Source organism: Pseudophryne corroboree, chromosome 2, assembly GCF_028390025.1.
Source record: "Pseudophryne corroboree isolate aPseCor3 chromosome 2, aPseCor3.hap2, whole genome shotgun sequence".
Lineage (NCBI taxonomy): Eukaryota > Metazoa > Chordata > Amphibia > Anura > Myobatrachidae > Pseudophryne > Pseudophryne corroboree.
The window spans coordinates 807,615,398-807,641,379 of record NC_086445.1 but is presented as its reverse complement, the minus strand read 5'-3'; the positions used below and the strand labels follow the sequence as shown (position 1 = coordinate 807,641,379).

General features: G+C 45.4%; 1 protein-coding gene across 1 annotated transcript in view; it reads right to left on the bottom strand.

The window, feature by feature from the left end:
* The window catches only part of CCDC80 (coiled-coil domain containing 80), a 254,375-nt gene that overhangs the window by 209,173 nt on the left and 19,220 nt on the right, over positions 1 to 25,982 (bottom strand). Inside the window, exon 3 of the mRNA XM_063955633.1 lies at positions 10,921 to 11,077. Coding sequence (XP_063811703.1) covers positions 10,921 to 11,077 — 157 coding nt within the window. The remainder of the gene's footprint in view (positions 1 to 10,920; positions 11,078 to 25,982) is intronic.

Sequence of the window (25,982 nt, the reverse complement as noted above, 5' to 3'; positions counted from 1 at the left end):
AAATGCCCAGACCTATTCATTTTTAAGCCTATTTCCTCCAGCTGTAAACCAATGGCTAACGCATGTTAACCCATAGGTTCCAGGTTAAGTGTCTGGAGCTACGGTATAGCTCACTGGCAGTGGTCACGGTAAGGTCATAAGGACCTACTTACTGCGGATTACCTCAGCATCGTGCGAACAGAAACCTGCAGGCTGCAATGGAATAGCTCTGGGCACTGCAACAAACCCCACAGCTAATTTATTACGCACCATAGACTGATAGCGAAATTCATAGGTCTGTCATTCATCTGTTATAGTCACCACACACTACTAACTATATATTTTGTTTTTGCATTTCTGTGCATAAACGCTTCATCTTTTAGAGAGCTTATCCCACATTCCACATCTTATCAGCCCAAGATCACCCATGCATGATCTCAGGCAATAAAATTCTAAATCAATATCATCTTTCCATGATTATTAATATGCACATTTGTTAAAACTGATGCAGCAGCACATTACTGCCCAAGATGCCAGTTGAGATCTCTACAGTACTGAGCATCTGCAGGGGCCAACTTGAGACTTTTAGAGCATCACAGTGGAACACACATTTCTTCCACAACGATTCCAGTATTCCTGCACCACTACCCAGTGCCTACATACACTAACTAGCTAGTGAGCTGAATAAAACCCCACTCTGCTGAAGCTCAACTCCATCACCAGTGTACATGTAACAGTGAGTACGGCTGTATCTGCTATCTATCAATAAACCAACCCCACTGGTTAAGTAACTCAGCTGTTCATAGCGTTGGTCATCTGCTGGTGTGTGCCTATATATCAATGCAATATCAACACTTGCACACACATAATTTCCAACAATTAAAAGCTGTACATAAACTCTCTGTCGGCTGATGCACACCTCATTTAATTCTCACAAGCTCAATACATGTATAAGACATAAAGACTTGGACACCTGAATTGACGTGAAAGAGGTCAGCTTTTTATTTGAAGGATTTTAAATTCTACCTTAAAATTGGGTATTGTGGCGGGGGAGGAAAGACCTAGCTAAAGCAATAACTTGTTAACATAACAAAACCACACAAGCCAAATGCCCACAAATTTGTAAGGATGAGGCCACCTGCCCCCATCCCCACCAAGCAACTCGCAAGGGGGAAGACCATCTGCCCAACCCCTTATGGGGACAACAACTCGCAAGGGGAAAGACCTTCTGCCCCACCTCTTATGCGGACAACTCACAAGGGGATAGGCCATCTTCCCAACATCTTACAGGGACAATAACTCGCAAGTAGAAAGGCCATCTGCACAACCCCTTACAGGGACAATAACCTGTAAGGAGAAAGGCAATCTGCCCAACCCCTTATGGGTGCAACATATAAGCAGATGAGGTCAACTCCCCCCCATCAGTATTGACTTGAGACACTAACCCATCCCCAGGGAGGCAAAGGACCCACCTGGTCCAGTGGTGTCCCTGTACCAAACTGATATATACACCTAGCCTCCTCCATGGCATGGGCCATACTCCAGGGAAACAACACAACTACCGTTAAAATCAAAAGGCCGTTCTGAACTCGGCCATAAACAACACCAAAAGCTGACACAAAACAAATGACAAAAACATAGGGCGGGAGGGTGGGCAACTTGAAAAAAGTGAGGGACAGTATCACTTTTCACAAACAGCTAAGCAACATAAAGCCCTCCTCCATATCCCAATACACTAACTCTATTGGCCAAAACAGAATCCTAATCCCTCGCTACTGAAAGCTTAACCTCTTTGGGGTGTATTCAATTGATGTCTGATCCTTTCCAACGTAAAGGATCCAACATTTCAGTATTCAATTAGCGGCCAAATGGTCGGATTTTCTGACTTGTCGGATAAACGGGAGTTTGATTCAATAGATCGAATCTGGATTCGACATAAAACTCCTGTTTACCAGACAGGTCCGGAAATCCGACTTGAATTGAATACAGCCCTTTGTGTTCAATGGGAGTGAAGAGTGCACAAGCCTGGAGGTTGATGACACTACACATATTAAATGTCATCCGTGTTCTTTCTAATAAAGAAAGGCTTTGCATTTGCAATGCATTTCTGCATCTTTTCACATTCTTAAAACACTTTTATTGCTGCAACAGAGTTTTACAATTTGTTGAAACATTGGGAAATAACTTGGACAAAAAATAAATTGTCAATCATCTGAGTATACAGTAGTATAGTCCCCACTCCCCCAACTAATAGTTGCTGTTAGCCAAGCCCAAGTATTTGTGATTCACTGATGGTGAGGCCAAGTTTTATCACATCACCAACAAATATCTCTGATTGAATTAAAAAAGTGTTTAATGCTGTGTGACCGAGAATATCTATCTAAAGCTAATCTAGTGCTTTCACAAAATGAATTGTACATGATGACTGTTTCTATCTACTGACAAAGTGGACTATGTGCATCAACAGACAGGAAATAATTAAGCTGACTGGGAAAAGTAGCTGTGAATAGGGGGAATACATGTTAATCCATCAGATTTTATAGCTGTCCAGTTTTATTTGTTCATTCCTCTATTGTAGCATTTGTAAAACCTGGTCTTCTTGGAACCCTAAATGCGTGCTTTACAGATTATTTAGCTGGAGCACAGGTGTGTTAATTGACTAACGTAATGGATCTACAGGTGGTACTAATTATCCCTGAGGATACCTTGAATGGGGCAGTATGGTTAGTGTAGTGATTAGCATTACTGCCTCACTGAGCCACTCCCAGCCTGTCTAGCTACTGTCTATGCTGCATACAGCGGTTACTCTGGCTATTAGCTGGTGGTCATAATAATGTGACTCGACTATGTAGTTATAAAAACATATGGCTATTTTGATAAATATTAAGCTTAAACATAACCGGAAATTTATGGTACATCATTTAAATATCGCTATTGGGGAAAGTTGCCATTTACCTCATTGAACTAGTTTATAAAAAAAAAAGTTTAATACTGAGGTTTTTTTAATCATTTGTGGCATGTAGTCCTAACTTTTAAAAAATGTGTGAGAAATATTATTTCTCTGATTTACCCAGTAGAATTGAGTTTATTCTTATTATACTGTAAAGAGAACAATTTCTTCTGTATTATATCTTCTTTGTGTAACATTAGTTACTTGTGTAACTTTAGTTACAAGAACATCTACCTATTAAACACCATTGAACTTATGGTATTTCATTTAAATAAATATACCAACATGATCATATTTAATGCTGTACTAAATAAAAAAAATGCCATTTCTAAAAACTATATAGAGAAGCAGAAAATTAAATTGTAACAAAGGCTGTTACTTGTAAGCACTTATTATATGTAACGTTAGTTACAGCAAGTTGGACCAGAATATTTAAGCAAATGACAACCTAAGTTTTTAGGCAAATAAAGTAAATTACACTTATAAAAGCACATAAAATTTCTCTTATCTTTTAATATTTTATTTTATACATATTCCATCTATTTGGAAATTATGCAGTATTGTTCATGTAACAAACAGTAGATATGTAACATTAGTTACTTTGAAATGGCCCACACATATACACATACATACAGTCTCACACATATACACATGCATGGTTCAAGTTCAGAACATGGGACCCCCTGGATTAGCATAACTAAACTACTTAAGAACATCATGAAACATGTTCAAAAACCAGGTGAAATGCTTGAATTCAGCCAACCACAGAACCTGTGTAATTCAGTGCCCGGCTTAAAGGGATAGTATGGCAAGCCTATCCACAGCACTACAAAATAACTCGTATAACAGCTTCCTTAGGTAGGGGTGCTTCTAGAGAGGAGGACGGCCGTGTGCAGACTCCGTCTGGGCCCCCTCTCTCTAGCCGGCAATGATGTAGACTCTGGGCACTAGGGTCCCTAGAGGACCCTACCACTGTCCCAGAGTTTAGTGTGCGTGCGCAGGTCTCCAGGAATATGGTGCGGCAGCCATTGTCCCAGTAATTTTCTTATTGCGCATGTGCGAAACGCTTGGAAAATGGCTGCCGCACCATTTTCCTGGTGATTTATACGCTGCCAACGCAGGACTCCTGAGGGTAACTATTGAGAAAATGGGTGCAATGTGTGCAATGTAGGCTCCCCTGGACCCCGGGGTTATATACACTGCACCCATTATAAATACGCCAGTGTCCTTAGGGTTCTATAGAACTGTTATGTATTGATTACATTTTCAAGCAAGATGGCCCATGACTTCAGAGGACAGGGTGCAATAGACATATTTGCTATATATATGGGGGCAAAATTGATAAAGAAGGGGTGCTCCAAAGTGGACACCTGTAAACAAAAAAGTACAATTGTGAGAACAGCTCAGGTAATTTACTACATATATATTAAGATAGAAAAGTGAAGGTACGTCTGGAGCTTAGTATGAATATAGCACTGTGTGATCTTAGTCTGGTATGTAACAATGCATGGGAGGGGATAAAGTTGTTGTCTGTTCAATATATGCTTTCACTCATTTTACATTGTGTACAACCACCTATAACACACTTTAACACATAGGGCTTATTAAATTATATAATGCATATGACAGACACACCAGTGTGTTGTCACCTATAACAACCAATCCTATTCTAGCTGACACCTCCTAATACTGGAAATAATAGCAACTACCTGATTGGTTGCTGAGGGTTATTATAGCACCTTGTGTGCACTGTATGGAAGTTCCTGTGCACACAGCAAAGCAATGCCTATAGTTTTGCCCAGAAACTCTTATTTCAGTTGATTTATAATATTGAAATATAAGCAGGGCATGTTTGGCATTTTGTATTTGCATGTTTATTTATACAGAATTAATAAATTAAAACAGTTGCTAAGTTAATCAAGTTTTGGGAACTACTCAAAACACCATGTACACGCTACACAAGTGCAACCATCAACAGTGTTCTAAAAGCCATTTTCACAAAGAATTATAATACATTCACAATCACAGAGTGTGTTACCACATGACAGTAAAAGATACATGTGATCTCTGCTCTCTGAGTGAAATATGGAGGTACAGTACTCCAGTATCTGAGAAATATTTAAAGAATGACTCAGAACTGAAATTGTACCATAGTCCGCACTCCCCCAACTAATAGTGGCTGTTAACCAAGACCAAGTATTTGTGATTTTAACTCCACTCTCAAGACAAAGCCTTTTTGGCACAGGCCTAAATTAGATCAATATGGAAAACTTGACATGAAAATCAATGCTAAAAGGCTTTATTTGCAAAAATGTCTACATTGAAATGCCAATAATACTCAGAATATGTTTGTTCTGCTCCAATTGCCCTATTAAATGCTCCTTTATTCCAGGCCTTCCACAATGTCTTGCTAAAGCTATAAAGTGCTTTTCTAGTCAGCAAGTATCTCAGCTCGGCTGATCTATTAACTCAATGTTTCTCTTTCTGATGCACTCCCATTCTCTTTTTTTTAAATAATACACTGCATTCCTCTAATTAAGACACATTTCTTAATGATATATTGCGGGAAATCCCAAAAACCAGCTGCATATTTTTTTTCAGAGAGGGATTCTCTAGTACCCTGTCTGTCCTCCTCCACTGACATATGTGCCACTGCCTACTGAAGGCCATGCGTGTGTATTGTGCACTGTGTCCAAGCCTGGAGGCAGTTGAGAACTGCTGGATAGGCAGGTTCTATGGAAACTACATATTTGCTATAGATATGGGGTCTATTTACTAAGCCTTGGATGGTGATAAAGTGGACTGAGATAAAGTATCAGCCAATCAGCTCCTAGCTGCCATGTCACAGGCTGAGTCTGAAATGACAGTTAGGAGCTGATTGGTTGGGACTTTATCTCCATCCACTTTATCTCCATCCAAGGCTTAGCAAATAGAACCCAGGAAATATATATTTTCCTCTCTCAAGCTTACTTATTCACTACATAGAAAAACACTGAGGCTGATGTAAAAGTTGGTAGCATAATAGATGTAAATGACTCTAAAACAGTGCTTGGAAATACAGAGCAATTCCACCTATATGCATCCGTACAAATCTTGAGATGCGTATACCAGCAAGCTCCAGCATATGTGTCTAGTTTACTACCAGTTTCCATAATCAGTATTTATTTCCATTCAGCGCTGCAGAGACATCAAGTGGGGGGAGACGCTGATGCTTGAGGGGAGAGGCCATTGGAGAGGCAGCAGCTACAGCTAGTCAGAAGGTCAACAAAAACAATGTTAATACTGTATTAGACATTGCTAAATGTCGTCAGGCAACATGTCTATATTCTCAGATTGTTGACTTATAAAATGTCAACACAGTCAGAATGTCGCCATTAGGGTTAGGCTGCAAGCTGGAGGGTTATGGTTAGGCTGTCGGGGAGGTTAGGGATAGGCTGCGGGATGTCGGGAATAGATTTACACACTAGAGGGAGGGTTAGGGGTAGGGATTAGTGTTAGGAATAGTGAAGAAATTCTTTCCCAGAATGCCTGAAGATTGGAGCTCTGACCTGGAAGTGACAGTTTCATGACTGCCGGTAGTCACTGCTGGACCCGCTGCAGCCTCCAGGAGAAGGGAATTAATTACCATGAGTGAATGCCAACATTCTAACATAATGACTGTTAACATTTCATACCCAACCCTGCAGCATCATAGAGGTGTCACAAGATGTAGCTGCAGTGCCCTCTTCTTCACTGTGCTCCCTTAGGTTGCTGGGAACGGGGCAGTACATGTACTGTATAGTTGGGGCTAATGATATGGCATGATAATATGGGAGATTGGGTGGGACATGATAAGAGAGGGGATTGAGGGGGGATAATGATGATGAGAGCGGGGAATTGAAGACATGACCGTAGTACTAGACATACCCCTGGTTGGTGCTCGGTGCAGATTATCCATCACTAGATGTCCCTGGGTGCACAACCTAATGATATGTGCTATACACACCCTTATTGTACACATACTATTTTAGATGGCGCCTTCCCTCACCCTTGCCAATCACTCCAGTTGCAGGTGAGCATAAGAGGTAGGATTGTGCAAGTCTGCATAGGCGCATAAGTGTAGGCTCACTTTCTGACCATGTGCAGATAAATCCGCTGCCCAAACTGCCTTTGTACTCACTTTGCATCAACTCCACTCTATTCATCGGGATGTAGTTATGCCGGTCACATTACCTCCCCCTATGCCGACCAGCAGGGACTATTCCCACTCGTCGATGTCCACGACACCCATATAGTGGGAATAGTGGGGGTCATTCAAACCCGATCGCTCGCTGCAGTTTCTCGCAGCAATCAGGTCGGAAGTGCGCATGCGCCGGCGCCGCAGTGTGCCGGTGCCGCAGTGCGCCGGTGCATGGCAGCCATCGTTGCCTAGCGATCGCCTCTGAGACAGAGGCGGTCGCTGGGCGGGGGAGCTGGACGGCGGCGTTAAGCCACCGTTTAGTGGGTGTGGTCCGGCCAACGCAGGCGTGACTGGACCATTGGGGGGGGGGGTTCGCCGCGGCTGTGTGACATCACACGCAGCCGCTGCGGGCCAGGGAGCGACGAGTAGCTCCCGGCCAGCACGCTAAAGTTGCGCTGGTTGGGAGCTATTCTGGAAGTGCAAACGCATCGCCGCTGTGCGATGCCTTTGCACTTCTGCGGCGGTGCTGGCACTGACATGCGGGGCAGACTAGCCCTGTGCTGGGCGTCCCCCCGCATGTCAGTGTGAATGATCGTAGCTGTGCTAAATTTAGCACAGCTACGATCAACTCTGAATGACCCCCAGTGTCGGGAGGCTGACCGCCGGGATCCCGAAAGCCGGCATTCCGATACACACCCGTATTCATCATATATATTCACATTTACTGAATAAAATAAACAAAAAAGTTTGCTAAACGTCACAAATACATCTATGTCACAGTAAAAGTGCATGATACAGTATTGCAGCGATTAAACTTACATGGATGTTACATAAAAAGATGCTGAGGTGAGACTCTCTGTGACACATATCCTGGAGATGTGGACCTGTACTTTGGCTGTGAGCATTGCATAATGCCCAGGGACATATTTAGTTAAAGTTATATAAACATACAGCAGGAAATTGTACTTTCCTGTCCTCAACTGTAAAACACATGCTAATACACAACACTGCTTTTGATGGACTTGAAGTACATACTATCTAGGAATACACAAACTGGACACTTTTCTTCTTATAAATCCGAAGAGTTAAATATTGTACTAAACTAACATGATGCAGAGATTTGTAGTTACAGTTCAATAGTTCTTAAAATTGACCTTGAGTCAACCATTTAAATCTAAAAACTCATAGCAGACATACTGCAACACCGTACAGCAGGAGCCAGGCAACATATCTGCAGTCGCAATGAAGACAAACAGTCACAGTACAACTACAGTATGCAGCTTGTATGTTTTATCTTATCCATATAGTTTATTGTAATTACAGTATGTATCTGTGCATGATATTTCCACTGAGATGTAATACGTCCTTCATTGTCCTTTCTGGTTTCTGAATAATTTGACTAACAGGTTTACAAATATATACAGTGGTGCTTATGGTGCTGGGGAGTGGGATACGCTTTACCTGCCCTGGCTGGAGGAGCCAGCCCCTTCCCTTTTGCAGACACTTTGGGAGAGAGGAAGCTACAGAAGAGGTCAGTTCACTCTCTCCATTTGAGTTTCTGTAATGGGTAGAATGCATGCGGGGCACAAGGGTCCCCGGGGGCCCACAGCGCGCACATTGCACCCATATTTTAATACTTCAATCTCCGTATTACAGTGTTGGGCACTGAAGCTGTGGCAAAAATTGCAGCCAAAATGGGCGCTGCGCATGTGCAGTAGTAAATTTGGTCTCCGGAACATGGCGGGCGCCGGACCATGCCAGGGACTACTGCGCCGTGCAGAGGAGGTGGCCCATTCGGAGTCTGCACAGGGTTTTCGTCCTCTGTTAAAACGCCCCTGTCTCTCTCCCTGTGTAATGTGCAGGGGGGACCAATAGCACCTGGCACCCCAACCTCCCCTTCTCCCGCCCCATGGCACAAAGGCTATAGTTTTTAGTATTTTCTAAGGAGGGGCACTGGCCACACCTCCCCCCTGTTGACCACGCCACCTTCCAGTACCGGGGCCCGGTAGAGCTGTCGGCGCCGCTGCAAATAAGAGATCCAATACCATATACAGTAAATATCAAGTAAGTAAAAACCAATAAGGGAACTGCACTTAAGACTGTGGGCATTTTCTAGCAATACAGCAATTGCAGTACTAAGTCCCAGCAAGGTAGCACAGACCATTATAAGAAGCTAGGGTGTGCAGTCTAGGCCCCCTCCCTCAGCAGGTTCTAGCAATGAAGAATTCTCTTATATGTAAACAAACCCGACCTCTCCGCTCTGCACAAGATCTGCGTATCTCATCCACACGTATTACCTTTTCACACTCAAAATTACAAGACTTTATCCGGGCTTCACCCACTCTGCGGAATGCCCTCCCACGTACAGTAAGACTCACCTCTAGTCTCCAAACCATTAAACTTTTCCTGAAAACTCATCTCTTCATACAAACCTATCAAATTCAAAACCCACCCACATAACCTTCAATGCTTCCCTATCTAATTACATCCTCTGTACAGAACACATAACCTCACATATCTTGTCTTTCTTTACTCTCACACCCTCCTGACCCTTGGCCAACATTGCTTGGTGATCATATCATACAACCCATTAAGAACCTAGCAATCTGGTGGACCATTATGCAATAGGTAACATCTATCCTTGTGTATCAATGTCTATTTCCCTATAGATTGTAAGCTTGCGAGCAGGGCCTTCCTACCTCTATGTCTGTCTGTTTTTACCCAGTTTTGTTCTATTACTGTTGTTCTAATTGTAAAGCGCAATGGAATATGCTGCGCTATACAAGAAACTGTTAATAAATAAATAAATAAAGGTGATCTATCTAATATACATATACTAGCAGTAGTATGAAAGCCTTGAGGCAGTGTAGAAGCGCCACTGAAACTTTTAATATGGCTGATGACCTTGTGGCAGCATACAGTACTGCTGTCTACCAGCACAAAGCTTAATGACTAGACATAGAAAAATGGATACAGTGCCTTTATTATCATATCCATTATTTCAGCTGTATTATGCTCCTTGGCTTATATATTGTGGCGTTAGTCCCGCACCTGGGAGGGCCCAGGCTGCGGATTCCAGTTCCACCTCTGCGCTCAAGTTTATGTCTATACCTAGAGCACAAGCGAATAGTTAGAGACTTTGGTATATACAGTATTAATGTCCAAAAATTACTTTATTTTTCATGAAGATATGGGCAGTATTTTGTTCAATCTATAATACTAATTTATTTTGCAATGGAAGAAAATATACCTGGGAGTCAACAATTTACACATTTTGCACACTGAAGATTAATTACCACCTACCACATCACATTTTCTATAGTTTTTCTTTATAGCTGTATTGCAGAACTGACAAATACAGTTTGCCACTAAAAAATAGCAGAGGGACCATGTGGGTGTGAGAAAGGACTAATATAGAAGCCACAATCTGATTATGACTTCTGATTGGTCCAGCCAATCACACCGCACCTCTGTAGCATCCAATAATACCAGATTTCAGCTGCGGTTGTGAGAAGAACCATAGAGCCCTGGAAAGGAAACCAGAGTAGAGTGCAGCCCCAGAGGATTCTGGAAGGGGACGCACTAAGTTGCTAAATTTGATATAAACATAGTAATGCAGCTTTGACTCTTTTTTATTTTTTTTTAAAGGAAAAAAAAATAATTTTTGCATTTGCATAGAATAGTCTAACTATGTCTTTCTTATTTGCATAGAATATTCTAAGTCTGTCTTTCTCATTTGCATAGAGTATTCTAACTATGTCTTTCTTCAACATTTGGAATTCCAAATATGATCTCCATCAAGTAGTGTCAGAAAATGTAAAAGTAAACTTACCTAGTTGAAAGTGGTCTATTTTCATAGTGCTGTTTGTCAAAGTTCCAAAAATTGTGATTATTGAGATTTTTCTTATGGCCATTTCACACACTGTCTCAAGATACTCGTCTCTCTGTTGGGAATACATGTTGCTGTCCTCTGTTGGTGCAGTAATGAGCTATATATGAGAAATACAGATGTCTGTTATTTTGAAAACGTACGCAATCACAGGTATAGATCGGTGGTCCTCCAATGTCCTCCAATGTTATAGGGAGAACATATATCTCCGTAGGAGATGTAGAAATTGTCACATTCATCCAACTCTGGAAAAGCATTTTGTCTAGAGTTTGATCGTGAAACTTTTCGCCATCCTGAGATGGCGAACAGCTTACGAATCTCAGCACAAGCTGCCATTTACATGGGGGAGGTGGGGGTGTGTACAAGGAGCAAACAAAAGAGGTCGGAGGTTATAATGGAGAGTCATAGTACAGGGGGAAGGGGGTTTGGTTAACAAAACTGGAATTAGGTGAGGGAATGGTAGGTTTTGATGAGCAAATTAAATGCTCATTCATGATAACACGGTACTGTATTATGCTTGTTCCCAGGGCCAGTGCAAGGTTTCTCTGCCACCCTAGGAAAAGCTTCAGCCTAGCCCCCTAACCTGAAAACCCCCCACCACCAGCTTCTCTAGGAGAGGAGATGAAGGTGGCCACTAGGTGGGCTGGGGTGAATTGCATCATTATACATATATAGAGAAAAAGGACAACACCTGGCACGTCACTGAGTGCGTGCGCTCCGCAGGTGCGCAAGACAAGGGAAGCATGGCCACGGTTGACGGGCATGCCCTGTATACCGGCCACTGGGTGGGTGGCTAAACAGAGAGCTGTGAGGCTCCGCTGCTTGACCAGCCCTGCTCTGTGTGTGGCTGGACTGGCCCATGAACCATCGGCCCTTCTGGCATTTGCCAGAAGAGCCAGCTGGCCAGACCTGCCCTGCCTGTCACATATTCTTGTCTGGATTGTAATTTCTCTGACGTCCTAGTGGATGCTGGGAACTCCGTAAAGGACCATGGGGAATAGCGGCTCCGCAGGAGTCTGGGCACAACTAAAAGAAAGCTTTTAGACTACCTGGTGTGCACTGGCTCCTCCCACTATGACCCTCCTCCAAGCCTCAGTTAGATTTTTGTGCCCGCCCGAGCTGGATGCACACTAGGGGCTCTCCTGAGCTCTTAGAAAGAAAGTATATTTTAGGTTTTTTATTTTACAGTGAGACCTGCTGTCAACAGGCTCACTGCAACGAGGGACTAAGGGGAGAAGAAGCGAACCTACCTGCTTGCAGCTAGCTTGGGCTTCTTAAGCTACTGGACACCATTAGCTCCAGAGGGATCGACCGCATGGAACTGGCCTTGGTGTTCGGTCCCGGAGCCGCGCCGCCGTCCCCCTTACAGAGCCAGAAGTCCGGAAAATCGGCGGCATGAAGACTTCTGTCTTCACCAAGGTAGCGCACAGCACTGCAGCTGTGCGCCATTGCTCCTCATACACACTTCACACTCCGGTCACTGAGGGTGCAGGGCGCTGGGGGGCGCCCTGAGCAGCAATAAAAACACCTTGGCTGGCAAAACAATCACAATATATAGCCCCAGAGGCTATATATGTGATAATTACCCCTGCCAGAATCCTTAAAAAAGCGGGAGAAAAGTCTGCGAAAAAGGGGCGGAGCTATCTCCTTCAGCACACTGGCGCCATTTCTCCCTCACAGCTCCGCTGGAAGGAAGCTCCCTGGCTCTCCCCTGCAGTCTACACTACAGAAAAGGGTAAAAAAGAGAGGGGGGGGGCACTAAATTTAGGCGCAGTAAATATTATAGCAGCTATAGGGGACATAATTCAGTTAGTCCCTGCATTATATAGCGCTCTGGTATGTGCTGGCATACTCTCTCTCTCTCTGTCTCCCCAAAGGGCTTCTGTGGGGTCCTGTCCTCTGTTAGAGCATTCCCGGTGTGTGTGCGGTGTGTCGGTACGGCTGTGTCGACATGTTTGATGAGGAAAATTATGTGGAGGCGGAGTAGATGCCTATAGAAGTGATGTCACCCCCTGCGGGGCAGACACCTGAGTGGATGGTTTTATGGAAGGAATTACGTGCAAGTGTCGACTCCTTACACAAAAAATTTGACGACATGCCAAATGCGGGACAGCCGGCTTCTCAGCTCGTGCCTGCCCAGGTGTCTCAAAGGCCATCAGGGGCTCTAAAACGCCCGCTACCTCAGATGGCAGACGCAGATGTCGACACGGATACTGATACCAGTGTCGAAGACGATGAGTCTAATCTAATGTCCACTAGGGCCATTCGTTGCATGATTGAGGCAATGAAAGAGGTTTTACACATTTCGGATATAAACCCAGGTACCACTAAAAAGGGTATTATGTTTGGGGAGAAAAAACTACCCGTAGTTTTTCCCCCATCTGAAGAATTAAATGAAGTGTGTGAAGAAGCGTGGGCTTTCCCCGATAAAAGATTGGTAATCTCTAAAAAATTACTAATGGCGTTCCCTTTCCCGCCAGAGGATAGGGCACGTTGGGAAACACCTCCTAGGGTGGATAAAGCGCTCACACGTTTGTCTAAAAAGGTGGCACTTCCGTCTCCGGATACGGCCGCCCTAAAGGAGCCTGCGGATAGAAAGCAGGAGGCGATCCTGAAGTCTGTATATACACACTCAGGCATTATACTTAGACCAGCTATTGCGTCAGCATGGATGTGCAGTGCTGCCGCTGCATGGTCAGATTCCCTGTCAGAAAATATTGACACCCTAGACAGGGACACTATTCTACTAACCATAGAGCATATAAAAGACTCAGTCTTATACATGAGAGATGCACAGAGGGAGATCTGCCGGCTGGCATCTAAAATAAGTGCATTGTCCATTTCTGCTAGGAGAGGCTTATGGACTCGGCAGTGGACAGGGGATGCAGATTCCAAAAGGCACATGGAAGTTTTGCCTTATAAGAGTGAGGAGTTATTCGGGGATGGTCTCTCGGACCTAGTTTCCACAGCGACAGCTGGGAAGTCAGCATTTTTACCCCATGTTCCCTCACAGCCTAAAAAAGCGCAGTTTTATCAGTTACAGTCCTTTCGGACCCAGAGAAACAGGCAAGGAAAAGGCGGGTCTTTTCTGTCCAGAGGCAGAGGTAGGGGAAAAAGGCTGCAACAAACAGCAGGTTCCCAGGAGCAAAAGTCCTCCCCCGCTTCTTCCAAGTCCACCGTATGACGGTGGGGCTCCACAGGCGGAGCCAGGTATGGTGGGGGGCCGCCTCAAAAATTTCAGCCATCAGTGGGCTCGCTCACAGGTGGATCCCTGGATCTTGCAAGTAGTGTCTCAGGGGTACAAGCTGGAATTCGAGGCATCTCCCCCCCCGCCGTTTCCTCAAATCTGCCTTGCCAACAACTCCCTCAGGCAGGGAGGCTGTGCTAGAGGCAATTCACAAGCTGTATTCCCAGCAGGTGATAGTCAAGGTGCCCCTACTTCAACAAGGACGGGGTTACTATTCCACACTGTTTGTGGTACCGAAACCGGACGGTTCGGTGAGACCCATTTTAAATTTGAAATCCTTGAACACATACATAAAAAAATTCAAGTTCAAGATGGAATCGCTCAGGGCGGTTATTGCAAGCCTGGACGAGGGGGATTACATGGTATCCCTGGACATCAAGGATGCTTACCTGCATGTCCCCATTTATCATCCTCACCAGGAGTACCTCAGATTTGCGGTACAAAATTGCCATTACCAATTCCAGACGCTGCCGTTTGGACTGTCCACGGCACCGAGGGTGTTTACCAAGGTAATGGCGGAAATGATGATACTCCTTCAAAAAAAGGGAGTTTTAATTATCCCGTACTTGGACGATCTCCTAATAAAGGCGAGATCCAGGGAGCAGTTGTTGGTAGGAGTAGCACTATCTCAGGAGGTGCTACACCAGCACGGTTGGATTCTAAATATTCCAAAGTCACAGCTGGTTCCGACGACACGTCTACTGTTCCTGGGAATGATTCTGGACACAGTCCAGAAAAAAGTGTTTCTCCCGGAGGAGAAAGCCAAGGAGCTGTCATCTCTAGTCAGAGACCTCCTGAAACCAAAACAGGTGTCGGTGCATCACTGCACGCGAGTCCTGGGAAAGATGGTGGCTTCTTACGAAGCAATTCCTTTCGGCAGGTTCCATGACAGAATCTTTCAGTGGGACCTGTTGGACCAATGGTCCGGATCGCATCTTCAGATGCATCGGCTAATAACCCTGTCTCCAAGAACCAGGGTGTCTCTGCTGTGGTGGCTGCAGAGTGCTCATCTCCTAGAGGGCCGCAGATTCGGCATACAGGACTGGGTCCTGGTGACCACGGATGCCAGCCTTCGAGGCTGGGGGGCAGTCGCACAGGGAAGAAACTTCCAAGGACTATGGTCGAGTCAGGAGACTTCCCTACACATAAATATTCTAGAACTAAGGGCCATTTACAATGCCCTAAGTCAGGCAAAACCCCTGCTTCTACACCAGCCGGTACTGATCCAGTCAGACAACATCACGGCGGTCGCCCATGTAAACCGTCAGGGCAGCACAAGAAGGAGGACGGCAATGGCAGAAGCCACAAGGATTCTCCGATGGGCGGAAAATCACGTGCTAGCACTGTCAGCAGTGTTCATTCCGGGAGTGGACAACTGGGAAGCAGACTTCCTCAGCAGGCACGACCTCCACTCGGGAGAGTGGGGACTTCACCCAGAAGTCTTCACGCTGATTGTAAATCGTTGGGAACGGCCACAGGTGGACATGATGGCGTCCCGCCTAAACAAAAAACTGGAGAGATATTGCGCCAGGTCAAGGGACCCTCAGGCGATAGCGGTGGACGCTCTAGTGACACCGTGGGTGTACCAGTCAGTTTATGTGTTCCCTCCTCTGCCTCTCATACCAAAGGTACTGAGAATAATAAGAAAACGAGGAGTAAGGACAATACTCGTGGTTCCGGATTGGCCAAGAAGAGCTTGGTACCCGGAACTTCAAGAGTTGATCTCAGAGGACCCATGGCCTCTGCCGCTCAGACAGGACCTGCTGCAGCAGGGGCCCTGTCTGTTCCAAGACTTACCGCGGCTGCGTTTGACGGCATGGCGGTTGAACGTCGGATCCTAAAGCAAAAGGGCATTCCGGAGGATGTCATTCCTACGCTGATTAAAGCCAGGAAAGATGTAACGGTAAAACATTATCACCGCATATGGCGGAAATATGTTGCTTGGTGTGAGGCCAATAAGGCCCCAACAGAGGAATTTCAGCTGGGTCGATTTCAGCACTTCCTACAGGCAGGAGTGACTATGGGCCTAAAATTAGGCTCCATTAAGGTACAGATATCGGCTCTGTCGATTTTCTTCCAAAAAGAACTAGCTTCACTACCTGAAGTTCAGACATTTGTAAAAGGAGTGCTGCATATTCAGCCCCCTTTTGTGCCTCCAGTGGCACCCTGGGATCTCAACGTGGTGTTGAATTTCCTAAAATCACATTGGTTTGAGCCACTAAAGACCGTGGATTTAAAATATCTCACGTGGAAAGTGGTCATGTTATTGGCCTTGGCTTCGGCCAGGCGTGTATCAGAATTGGCGGCTTTGTCATTTAAAAGCCCTTATCTGATTTTCCATATGGATAGGGCAGAATTGAGGACTCGACCCCAGTTTCTCCCTAAGGTGGTATCTGCTTTTCACTTGAACCAACCTATTGTAGTGCCTGCGGCTACTAGCGACTTGGAGGATTCCAAGTTACTGGACGTAGTCAGGGCCTTGAAAATGTATGTTTCCAGGACGGCTGGAGTCAGGAAAACTGACTCGCTATTTATCCTGTATGCACCCAACAAACTGCGTGCTCCTGCTTCTAAGCAGACTATTGCTCGCTGGATTTGTAGCACAATTCAGCTGGCGCATTCTGCGGCTGGACTGCCGCATCCTAAATCAGTTAAAGCCCATTCTACAAGGAAGGTGGGCTCATCTTGGGCGGCTGCCCGAGGGGTCTTGGCTTTACAACTTTGCCGAGCTGCTACTTGGTCAGGGGCAAACACGTTTGCAAAATTCTACAAATTTGATACCCTGGCTGAGGAGGACCTTGAGTTCTCTCATTCGGTGCTGCAGAGTCATCCGCACTCTCCCGCCCGTTTGGGAGCTATGGTATAATCCCCATGGTCCTTACGGAGTTCCCAGCATCCACTAGGACGTCAGAGAAAATAAGAATTTACTCACCGGTAATTCTATTTCTCGTAGTCCGTAGTGGATGCTGGGCGCCCGTCCCAAGTGCGGATTGTCTGCAATACTTGTACATAGTTATTGTTCACTAAAGGGTTACTGTTATGAGCCATCTGTTGAGAGACTCAGTTATGTTTCATACTGTTAACTGGATATGGTATCACGAGTTATACGGTGTGATTGGTGTGGCTGGTATGAGTCTTACCCGGGATTCAAAATCCTTCCTTATTGTGTCAGCTCTTCCGGGCACAGTATCCTAACTGAGGCTTGGAGGAGGGTCATAGTGGGAGGAGCCAGTGCACACCAGGTAGTCTAAAAGCTTTCTTTTAGTTGTGCCCAGACTCCTGCGGAGCCGCTATTCCCCATGGTCCTTACGGAGTTCCCAGCATCCAGTACGGACTACGAGAAATAGAATTACCGGTGAGTAAATTCTTATTTTAATTGTTTCTGTTCAACTTTTTGCATGGGTTTTATTGAATGAAAGATTAAATCCAGACCTACTGTATATTTGTTAGAGTGAACTCTGCAGTTGACAATAATACACACTGACACAATACAGGTTGAGTATCTCATATCCAAATACTCCAAAATACGGATTATTCCTAAATACGGAATTTTTTGAGTGAGACTGAGATAGTGAAACCTTTGTTTTCTGACGGCTCAATGTGCACAAACTTTGTTTAATACACAAATAATAAATAATAAAAATAATGCATTAAATGACTTTCAGACTGTGTGTATAAGGTGTATATGGAACATAAATGCATTCTGTGCTTAGACTTGGATCTCATCACCATAATATTTTATTATGGTATGCAATTATTCCAAAATACGAAAAATCCGATATCCAAAATACTTCTGGTCCCAAGCATTTGGATAAGGGATACTCAACCTGTATATGAAAATATACTAATAATGTACATATATATGTATATATATATATATATATATATATATATATATGTATATATATATATATTAGTGATGAGCGGGTTCGGTTCCTCGGAAACCGAACCCCCTCGAACTTCACCCATTTTACACGGGTCCGAGGCATACTTGGATTCTCCCGTATGGCTCGGTTAACCCGAGCGCACCCGAACGTCATCATCCCGCTGTCGGATTCTCGCGAGATTCGGATTCTATATAAGGAGCCGCGCGTCGCCGCCATTTTCACTCGTGCATTGGAAATGTTAGGGAGAGGACGTGGCTGGCGTCCTCTCCGTTTATTAATGTTGCTGCAAATATTTGTGCTTATTGCTTAATTGTGGGGACTGGGGAGCAGCTGTATTATATAGGAGGAGTACAGTGCAGAGTTTTGCTGATCAGTGACCACCAGTTTTATCCGTTCTCTGCCTGAAAAACGCTCCATATCTGTGCTCAGTGTGCTGCATATATCTGTGCTCACACTGCTTTATTGTGGGGACTGGGGACCAGCTGTATTATATAGGAGGAGTACAGTGCAGAGTTTTGCTGACCAGTGACCACCAGTATTATACGTTGTCTGCCTGAAAAACGCTCCATATCTGTGCTCAGTGTGCTGCATATATCTGTGCTCACACTGCTTTATTGTGGGGACTGGGGACCAGCAGTATTTTATAGGAGGAGTACAGTGCAGAGTTTTGCTGACAGTGACCACCAGTATATATAGCAGTACGGTACGGAAGGCCACTGCTCTACCTACCTCTGTGTCGTCAAGTATACTATCCATCCATACTTGTGGTGCATTTCAGTTGTGCGCAGTATATATAGTAGTAGGCCATTGCTATTGATACTGGCATATGATTCCACACATTAAAAAATGGAGAACAAAAATGTGGAGGTTAAAATAGGGAAAGATCAAGATCCACTTCCACCTCGTGCTGAAGCTGCTGCCACTAGTCATGGCCGAGACGATGAAATGCCATCAACGTCGTCTGCCAAGGCCGATGCCCAATGTCATAGTAGAGAGCATGTAAAATCCAAAAAACAAAAGTTCAGTAAAAGGACCCAAAAATCAAATTGAAAGCATCTGATGAGATGCGTAAACTTGCCAATATGCCATTTACGACACGGAGTGGCAAGGAACGGCTGAGGCCCTGGCCTATGTTCATGGCTAGTGGTTCAGATCACATGAGGATGGAAGCACTCATCCTCTCGCTAGAAAAATGAAAAGACTTAAGCTAGCAAAAGCACAGCAAAGAACTGTGCGTTCTTCTAAATCACAAATCCCCAAGGAGAGTCCAATTGTGTCGGTTGCGATGCCTGACCTTCCCAACACTGGACGGGAAGAGCTTGCGCCTTCCACCATTTGCACGCCCCCTGCAAGTGCTAGAAAGAGCACCCGCAGTCCAGTTCCTGATAGTCAAATTGAAGATGTCACTGTTGAAGTACACCAGGATGAGGATATGGGTGTTGCTGGCGCTGGGGAGGAAATTGACAAGGAGGATTCTGATGGTGAGGTGGTTTGTTTAAGTCAGGCACCCGGGGAGACACCTGTTGTCCGTGGGAGGAATATGGCCATTGACATGCCTGGTCAAAATACAAAAAAAATCAGCTCTTCGGTGTGGAATTATTTCAACACAAATGCGGACAACAGGTGTCAAGCCGTGTGTTGCCTTTGTCAAGCTGTATTAAGTAGGGGTATGGACGTTAACCACCTAGGAAAATCCTCCCTTATACGTCACCTGGACTGCATTCATCAGACGTCAGTGACAAGTTCAAAAACTTTGGATGACAGCGGAAGCAGTCCACTGACCACTAAATCCCTTCCTCTTTTAACCAAGCTCCTGCAAACCACACCACCAACTCCCTCAGTGTCAATTTCCACCTTACACAGGAAAGCCAATAGTCCTGCAGGCCACGTCACTGGCAAGTCTGACGAGTCCTCTCCTGCCTGGGATTCCTCCGATGCATCCTTGAGTGTAACGCCTACTGCTGCTGGCGCTGCTGTTGTTGCTGCTGGGAGTCGATCGTCATCCCAGAGGGGAAGTCGGAAGACCACTTGTACTACTTCCAGTAAGCAATTGACTGTCCAACAGTCCTTTGCGAGGAAGATGAAATATCACAGCAGTCATCCTGCTGCAAAGCGGATAACTCAGGTCTTGTCAGCCTGGGTGGTGAGAAACGTGTGTCCGGTATCCAACGTTAATTCACAGGCAACTAGAGACTTGATTGAGGTACTGTGTCCCCGGTACCAAATACCATCTAGGTTCCATTTCTCTAGGCAGGCGATACCGAAAATGTACACAGACGTCAGAAAAAGAGTCACCAGTGTCCTAAAAAATGCAGTTGTACCCAATGTCCACTTAACCACGGACATGTGGACAAGTGGAGCAGGGCAGACTCAGGACTATATGACTGTGACAGCCCACTGGGTAGATGTATTGCCTCCCGCAGCAAGAACAGCAGCGGCGGCACCAGTAGCAGCATCTCGCAAACGCCAACTCGTTCCTAGGCAGGCTACGCTTTGTATCACCACTTTCCATAAGAGGCACACAGCTGACAACCTCTTACGGAAACTGAGGAACATCATCGCAGAATGGCTTACCCCAATTGGACTCTCCTGGGGATTTGTGACATCGGACAACGCCAGCAATATTGTGCGTGCATTACATCTGGGCAAATTCCAGCACGTCCCATGTTTTGCACATACATTGAATTTGGTGGTGCAGAATTATTTAAAAAACGACAGGGGCGTGCAAGAGATGCTGTCGGTGGCCCGAAGAATTGCGGGCCACTTTCGGCATTCAGCCACCGCGTGCCGAAGACTGGAGCACCAGCAAACAGTCCTGAACCTGCCCTGCCATCATCTGAAGCAAGAGGTGGTAACGAGGTGGAATTCAACCCTCTATATGCTTCAGAGGATGGAGGAGCAGCAAAAGGCCATTCAAGCCTATACATCTGCCCACGATATAGGCAAAGGAGGGGGAATGCACCTGACTCAAGTGCAGTGGAGAATGATTTCAACGTTGTGCAAGATTCTGCAACCCTTTGAACTTGCCACACGTGAAGTCAGTTCAGACACTGCCAGCCTGAGTCAGGTCATTCCCCTCATCAGGCTTTTGCAGAAGAAGCTGGAGACATTGAAGGAGGAGCTAAAACAGAGAGATTCCGCTAGGCATGTGGGACTTGTGGATGGAGCCCTTAATTCACTTAACCAGGATTCACGGGTGGTCAATCTGTTGAAATCAGAGCACTACATTTTGGCCACCGTGCTCGATCCTAGATTTAAAACCTACATTGTATCTCTCTTTCCAGCAGACACAAGTCTGCAGAGGTTCAAAGACCTGCTGGTGAGAAAATTGTTAAGTCAAGCGGAACGTGACCCGTCAACAGCTCCTCCTTCACATTCTCCCGCAACTGGGGGTGCGAGGAAAAGGCTCAGAATTCCGAGCCCACCCGCTGGCGGTGATGCAGGGCAGTCTGGAGCGAGTGCTGACATCTGGTCCGGACTGAAGGACCTGCCAACGATTACTGACATGTCGTCTACTGTCACTGCATATGATTCTGTCACCATTGAAAGAATGGTGGAGGATTATATGAGTGACCGCATCCAAGTAGGCACGTCAGACAGTCCGTACGTATACTGGCAGGAAAAAGAGGCAATTTGGAGGCCCTTGCACAAACTGGCTTTATTCTACCTAAGTTGCCCTCCCTCCAGTGTGTACTCCGAAAGAGTGTTTAGTGCAGCCGCTCACCTTGTCAGCAATCGGCGTACGAGGTTACTTCCAGAAAATGTGGAGAAGATGATGTTCATCAAAATGAATTATAATCAATTCCTCCGTGGAGACATTCACCAGCAATTGCCTCCAGAAAGTACACAGGGATCTGAGATGGTGGATTCCAGTGGGGACAAATTAATAATCTGTGAGGAGGGGGATGTACACAGTGAAAGGGGTGAGGAATCGGAGGATGATGATGAGGTGGACTTCTTGCCTCTGTAGAGCCAGTTTGTGCAAGGAGAGATTGATTGCTTCTTTTTTGGTGGGGGCCCAAACCAACCAGTCATTTCAGTCACAGTCGTGTGGCAGACCCTGTCGCTGAAATGATTGGTTCGTTAAAGTGTGCATGTCCTGTTTATACAACATAAGGGTGGGTGGGAGGGCCCAAGGACAATTCCATCTTGCACCTCTTTTTTCTTTCATTTTTCTTTGCATCATGTGCTGTTTGGGGACTATTTTTTGAAGTGCCATCCTGTCTGACACTGCAGTGCCACTCCTAGATGGGCCAGGTGTTTGTGTCGGCCACTTGTGTCGCTTAGCTTAGTCACACAGCGACCTTGGTGCGCCTCTTTTTTTATTTGCATCATGTGCTGTTTGGGGACAATTTTTTTGAAGTGCCATCCTGTCTGACACTGCAGTGCCACTCCCAGATGGGCCAGGTGTTTGTGTCGGCCACTTGTGTCGCTTAGCTTAGCCATCCAGTGACCTCGGTGCAAATTTAGGACTAAAAATAATATTGTGAGGTGTGAGGTGTTCAGAATAGACTGGAAATGAGTGGACATTATGGTTATTGAGGTTAATAATACTATGGGATCAAAATGACCCCCAAATTCTATGATTTAAGCTGCTTTTGAGGTTTTTTTGTAAAAAAACACCCGAATCCAAAACACACCCGAATCCGACAAAAAATCTGTCTGCCTGTTATTACCCAGTTTTTTTTTTCTGTTTTGTTTTCCGTTGTAAAGCACAACGCAATATGCTGGTGCTATATAATTACATATAAATAAATACATAAAGTTCTCTGCATTCCGGGGATGATGCTTTCATTGAAAATAGTTATTATAGTATATTTCTATATTAGACAATTTCCCTTTAAAGATGTACTTACTGCACTTGGCAATGATATCACCTTCATTTGAGCATTATAATAAGAGTGATATGTGCCAGTGCAGTAATTAATGGTGCTAGGACTTTCAAATATCCTTACATTTAAATGAAGAAACATGTGATAAGATATGGTAAGTGCTGGACAAAAAAGGGCCTTTTCTGTGAATCTCTCTGCAATGGGGAGTCGGGCCGATGCGGGGAGAGATATGTGCTGAGCAAACCGCTCAGCACACATCTCTCTTGCCGCTCAGCACAGCGCGATCTGTGCTGTGCGTGCGGGGGGAGACGGGAAGGGGGGGGGCGTTCACTTCACCCAGCGGGTGAAGTGAGCGACCCGCTAGATTGGCCTGCACGGCAGGCCAATCTAGCAGCAGCGATAGCGATGTGCGGGGCTGCGCATCGCTATCGCTGTAAGGGCTACACACGGAGCGATCAGGTTTATATTCTAAGCAATCTAGTCAGATTGCTTAGAATATCGCTCCGTGAGTACCCCCCTTAAGGAGGGACAATACAAATAAGCATAATGCTTGCAGCCTTCTAGGTAACTGAAACTCCCAGTGAAGGTTCAATGGAATCAAGCACAGGACTTGACTACTGAATGTACTGCATTCACTTCAGGATGTAGGATGTTATTTTGCAGCTGTGTTACAGAGGAAGCAAACATTCTACCACACTGGACTCTTTAACAAAACTGCACTGAAACTCAGGGTAAGGCTGAACACAGCATTTAATTCTCCTGTATTAGCTTTTAGTTGTCTTACTGAATTAAACAGACTTTTAAGGGAGAGTTTTAGAAAAAAAACATTGCTACAGTAATGGTCACATTGGTGTGTTTACGGTGTCAGACTCAGAATGGATGCGATTATGTGGTTTTGTCAAAATAAATGTAACTGCCCTGCATGTGTGCCCACAGATTTGGTCTTTTGGAGATCTGACAACACAAAAAGCATAGTGTTTGTGGATAGTTTAATTCCTGCTATGGGTGGCCTGTTGATATCTGCAATGCTTCTTTGTCGGACATTGCTGCAGAACATTTGAGTGATACCTTTCTGAAAACTATCATTAGTACTATACAAGTGGCCAGCGACGGACTGGAGCCTTAATTCGGCCCTGGCATTTGTGAATGCACGCGCAGAACGCGCGCGCTTTACGGTGGCGTGCATACGTCACAGGGGGCGCGCTGCACAACGGAAGGGGGCGTATTGCAAGTCAAAGGGGCGTGGATTCGCCGCACGCCCCCATTTCCATGGAGACCATGGAACCAGAGAGCCTGAGGCTGCGCCGCGCGCGGTCTTCCCAGCTCTCTGAATGACCGGTTCGGCCCACCTGCCCATCGGCCGTTCTGGCATTTGCCAGAAGTGCCAGATGGCCAGTCTGGCCATGCAAGTGGCATACTGTATGAAGGGGCTAGTGGTAACATTCACATGCATATATTTTCATAGATTGAAAATTAAATACCACCACACTTTGGTGGCAATAAGCTTCTTATGTCAATCAAGTGCTCACTCCATAGTGTCTCATATCAGCCAGATATCTGATCCCACTCCACTCACTGTCATACTAATAAGATTTTACTTACCGGTAAATCTATTTCTCGTTGTCCGTAGTGGATGCTGGGGACTCCGTAAGGACCATGGGGAATAGACGGGCTCCGCAGGAGACAGGGCACTTTAAGAAAGAATTTGGATTCTGGTGTGTTCTGGCTCCTCCCTCTATGTCCCTCCTCCAGACCTCAGTTAGAGAAACTGTGCCCGGAAGAGCTGACAGTACAAGGAAAGGATTTTGGAATTCAGGGCAAGACTCATACCAGTCACACCAATCACACCGTATAACTTGTGATAAAAATACCCAGTTAACAGTATGAACAACAACGGAGCATCAGATCAACCCTGATGCAACCAAACATAACCCTTATTTAAGCAATAACTATATACAAGCATTGCAGAAGAAGTCCGCACTTGGGACGGGCGCCCAGCATCCACTACGGACTACGAGAAATAGATTTACCGGTAAGTAAAATGTTATTTTCTCTAACGTCCTAGTGGATGCTGGGGACTCCGTAAGGACCATGGGGATTATACCAAAGCTCCCAAACGGGCGGGAGAGTGCGGATGACTCTGCAGCACCGAATGAGCACAAGGTCCTCCTCAGCCAGGGTATCAAACTTGTAAAACTTTGCAAAAGTGTTCGAACCTGACCAAGTAGCTGCTCGGCAAAGCTGTAATGCCGAGACCCCACGGGCAGCCGCCCAAGAAGAGCCCACCTTCCTTGTGGAGTGGGCTTTTACTGATTTTGGAAGCGGCAATCCAGCCGCAGAATGAGCCTGCTGAATCGTGTTACAGATCCAGCGAGCAATAGTTTGCTTTGAAGCAGGAGCACCCAGCTTGTTGGATGCATACAGGATAGTGATGTGCACCGGAAATTTTTCGCGTTTTGTGTTTTGGTTTTGGGTTCGGTTCCGCGGCTGTGTTTTGGATTCGGACGCGTTTTGGCAAAACCTCACCGAAATTTTTTTGTCGGATTCGGGTGTGTTTTGGATTCGGGTGTTTTTTTCAAAAAACCCTAAAAAACAGCTTAAATCATAGAATTTGGGGGTCATTTTGATCCCATAGTATTATTAACCTCAATAACCATAATTTCCACTCATTTCCAGTCTATTCTGAACACCTCACACCTCACAATATTATTTTTAGTCCTAAATTTGCACTGAGGTCGCTGGATGGCTAAGCTAAGCGACACAAGTGGCCGACACAAACACCTGGCCCATCTAGGAGTGGCACTGCAGTGTCAGGCAGGATGGCCCTTCAAAAAAATAGTCCCCAAACAGCACATGATGCAAAGAAAAAAAGAGGCGCACCAAGGTGGCTGTGTGACTAAGCTAAGCGACACAAGTGGCCGACACAAACACCTGGCCCATCTAGGAGTGGCACTGCAGTGTCAGGCAGGATGGCCCTTCAAAAAAATAGTCCCCAAACAGCACATGATGCAAAGAAAAAAAGAGGCGCACCAAAGTGGC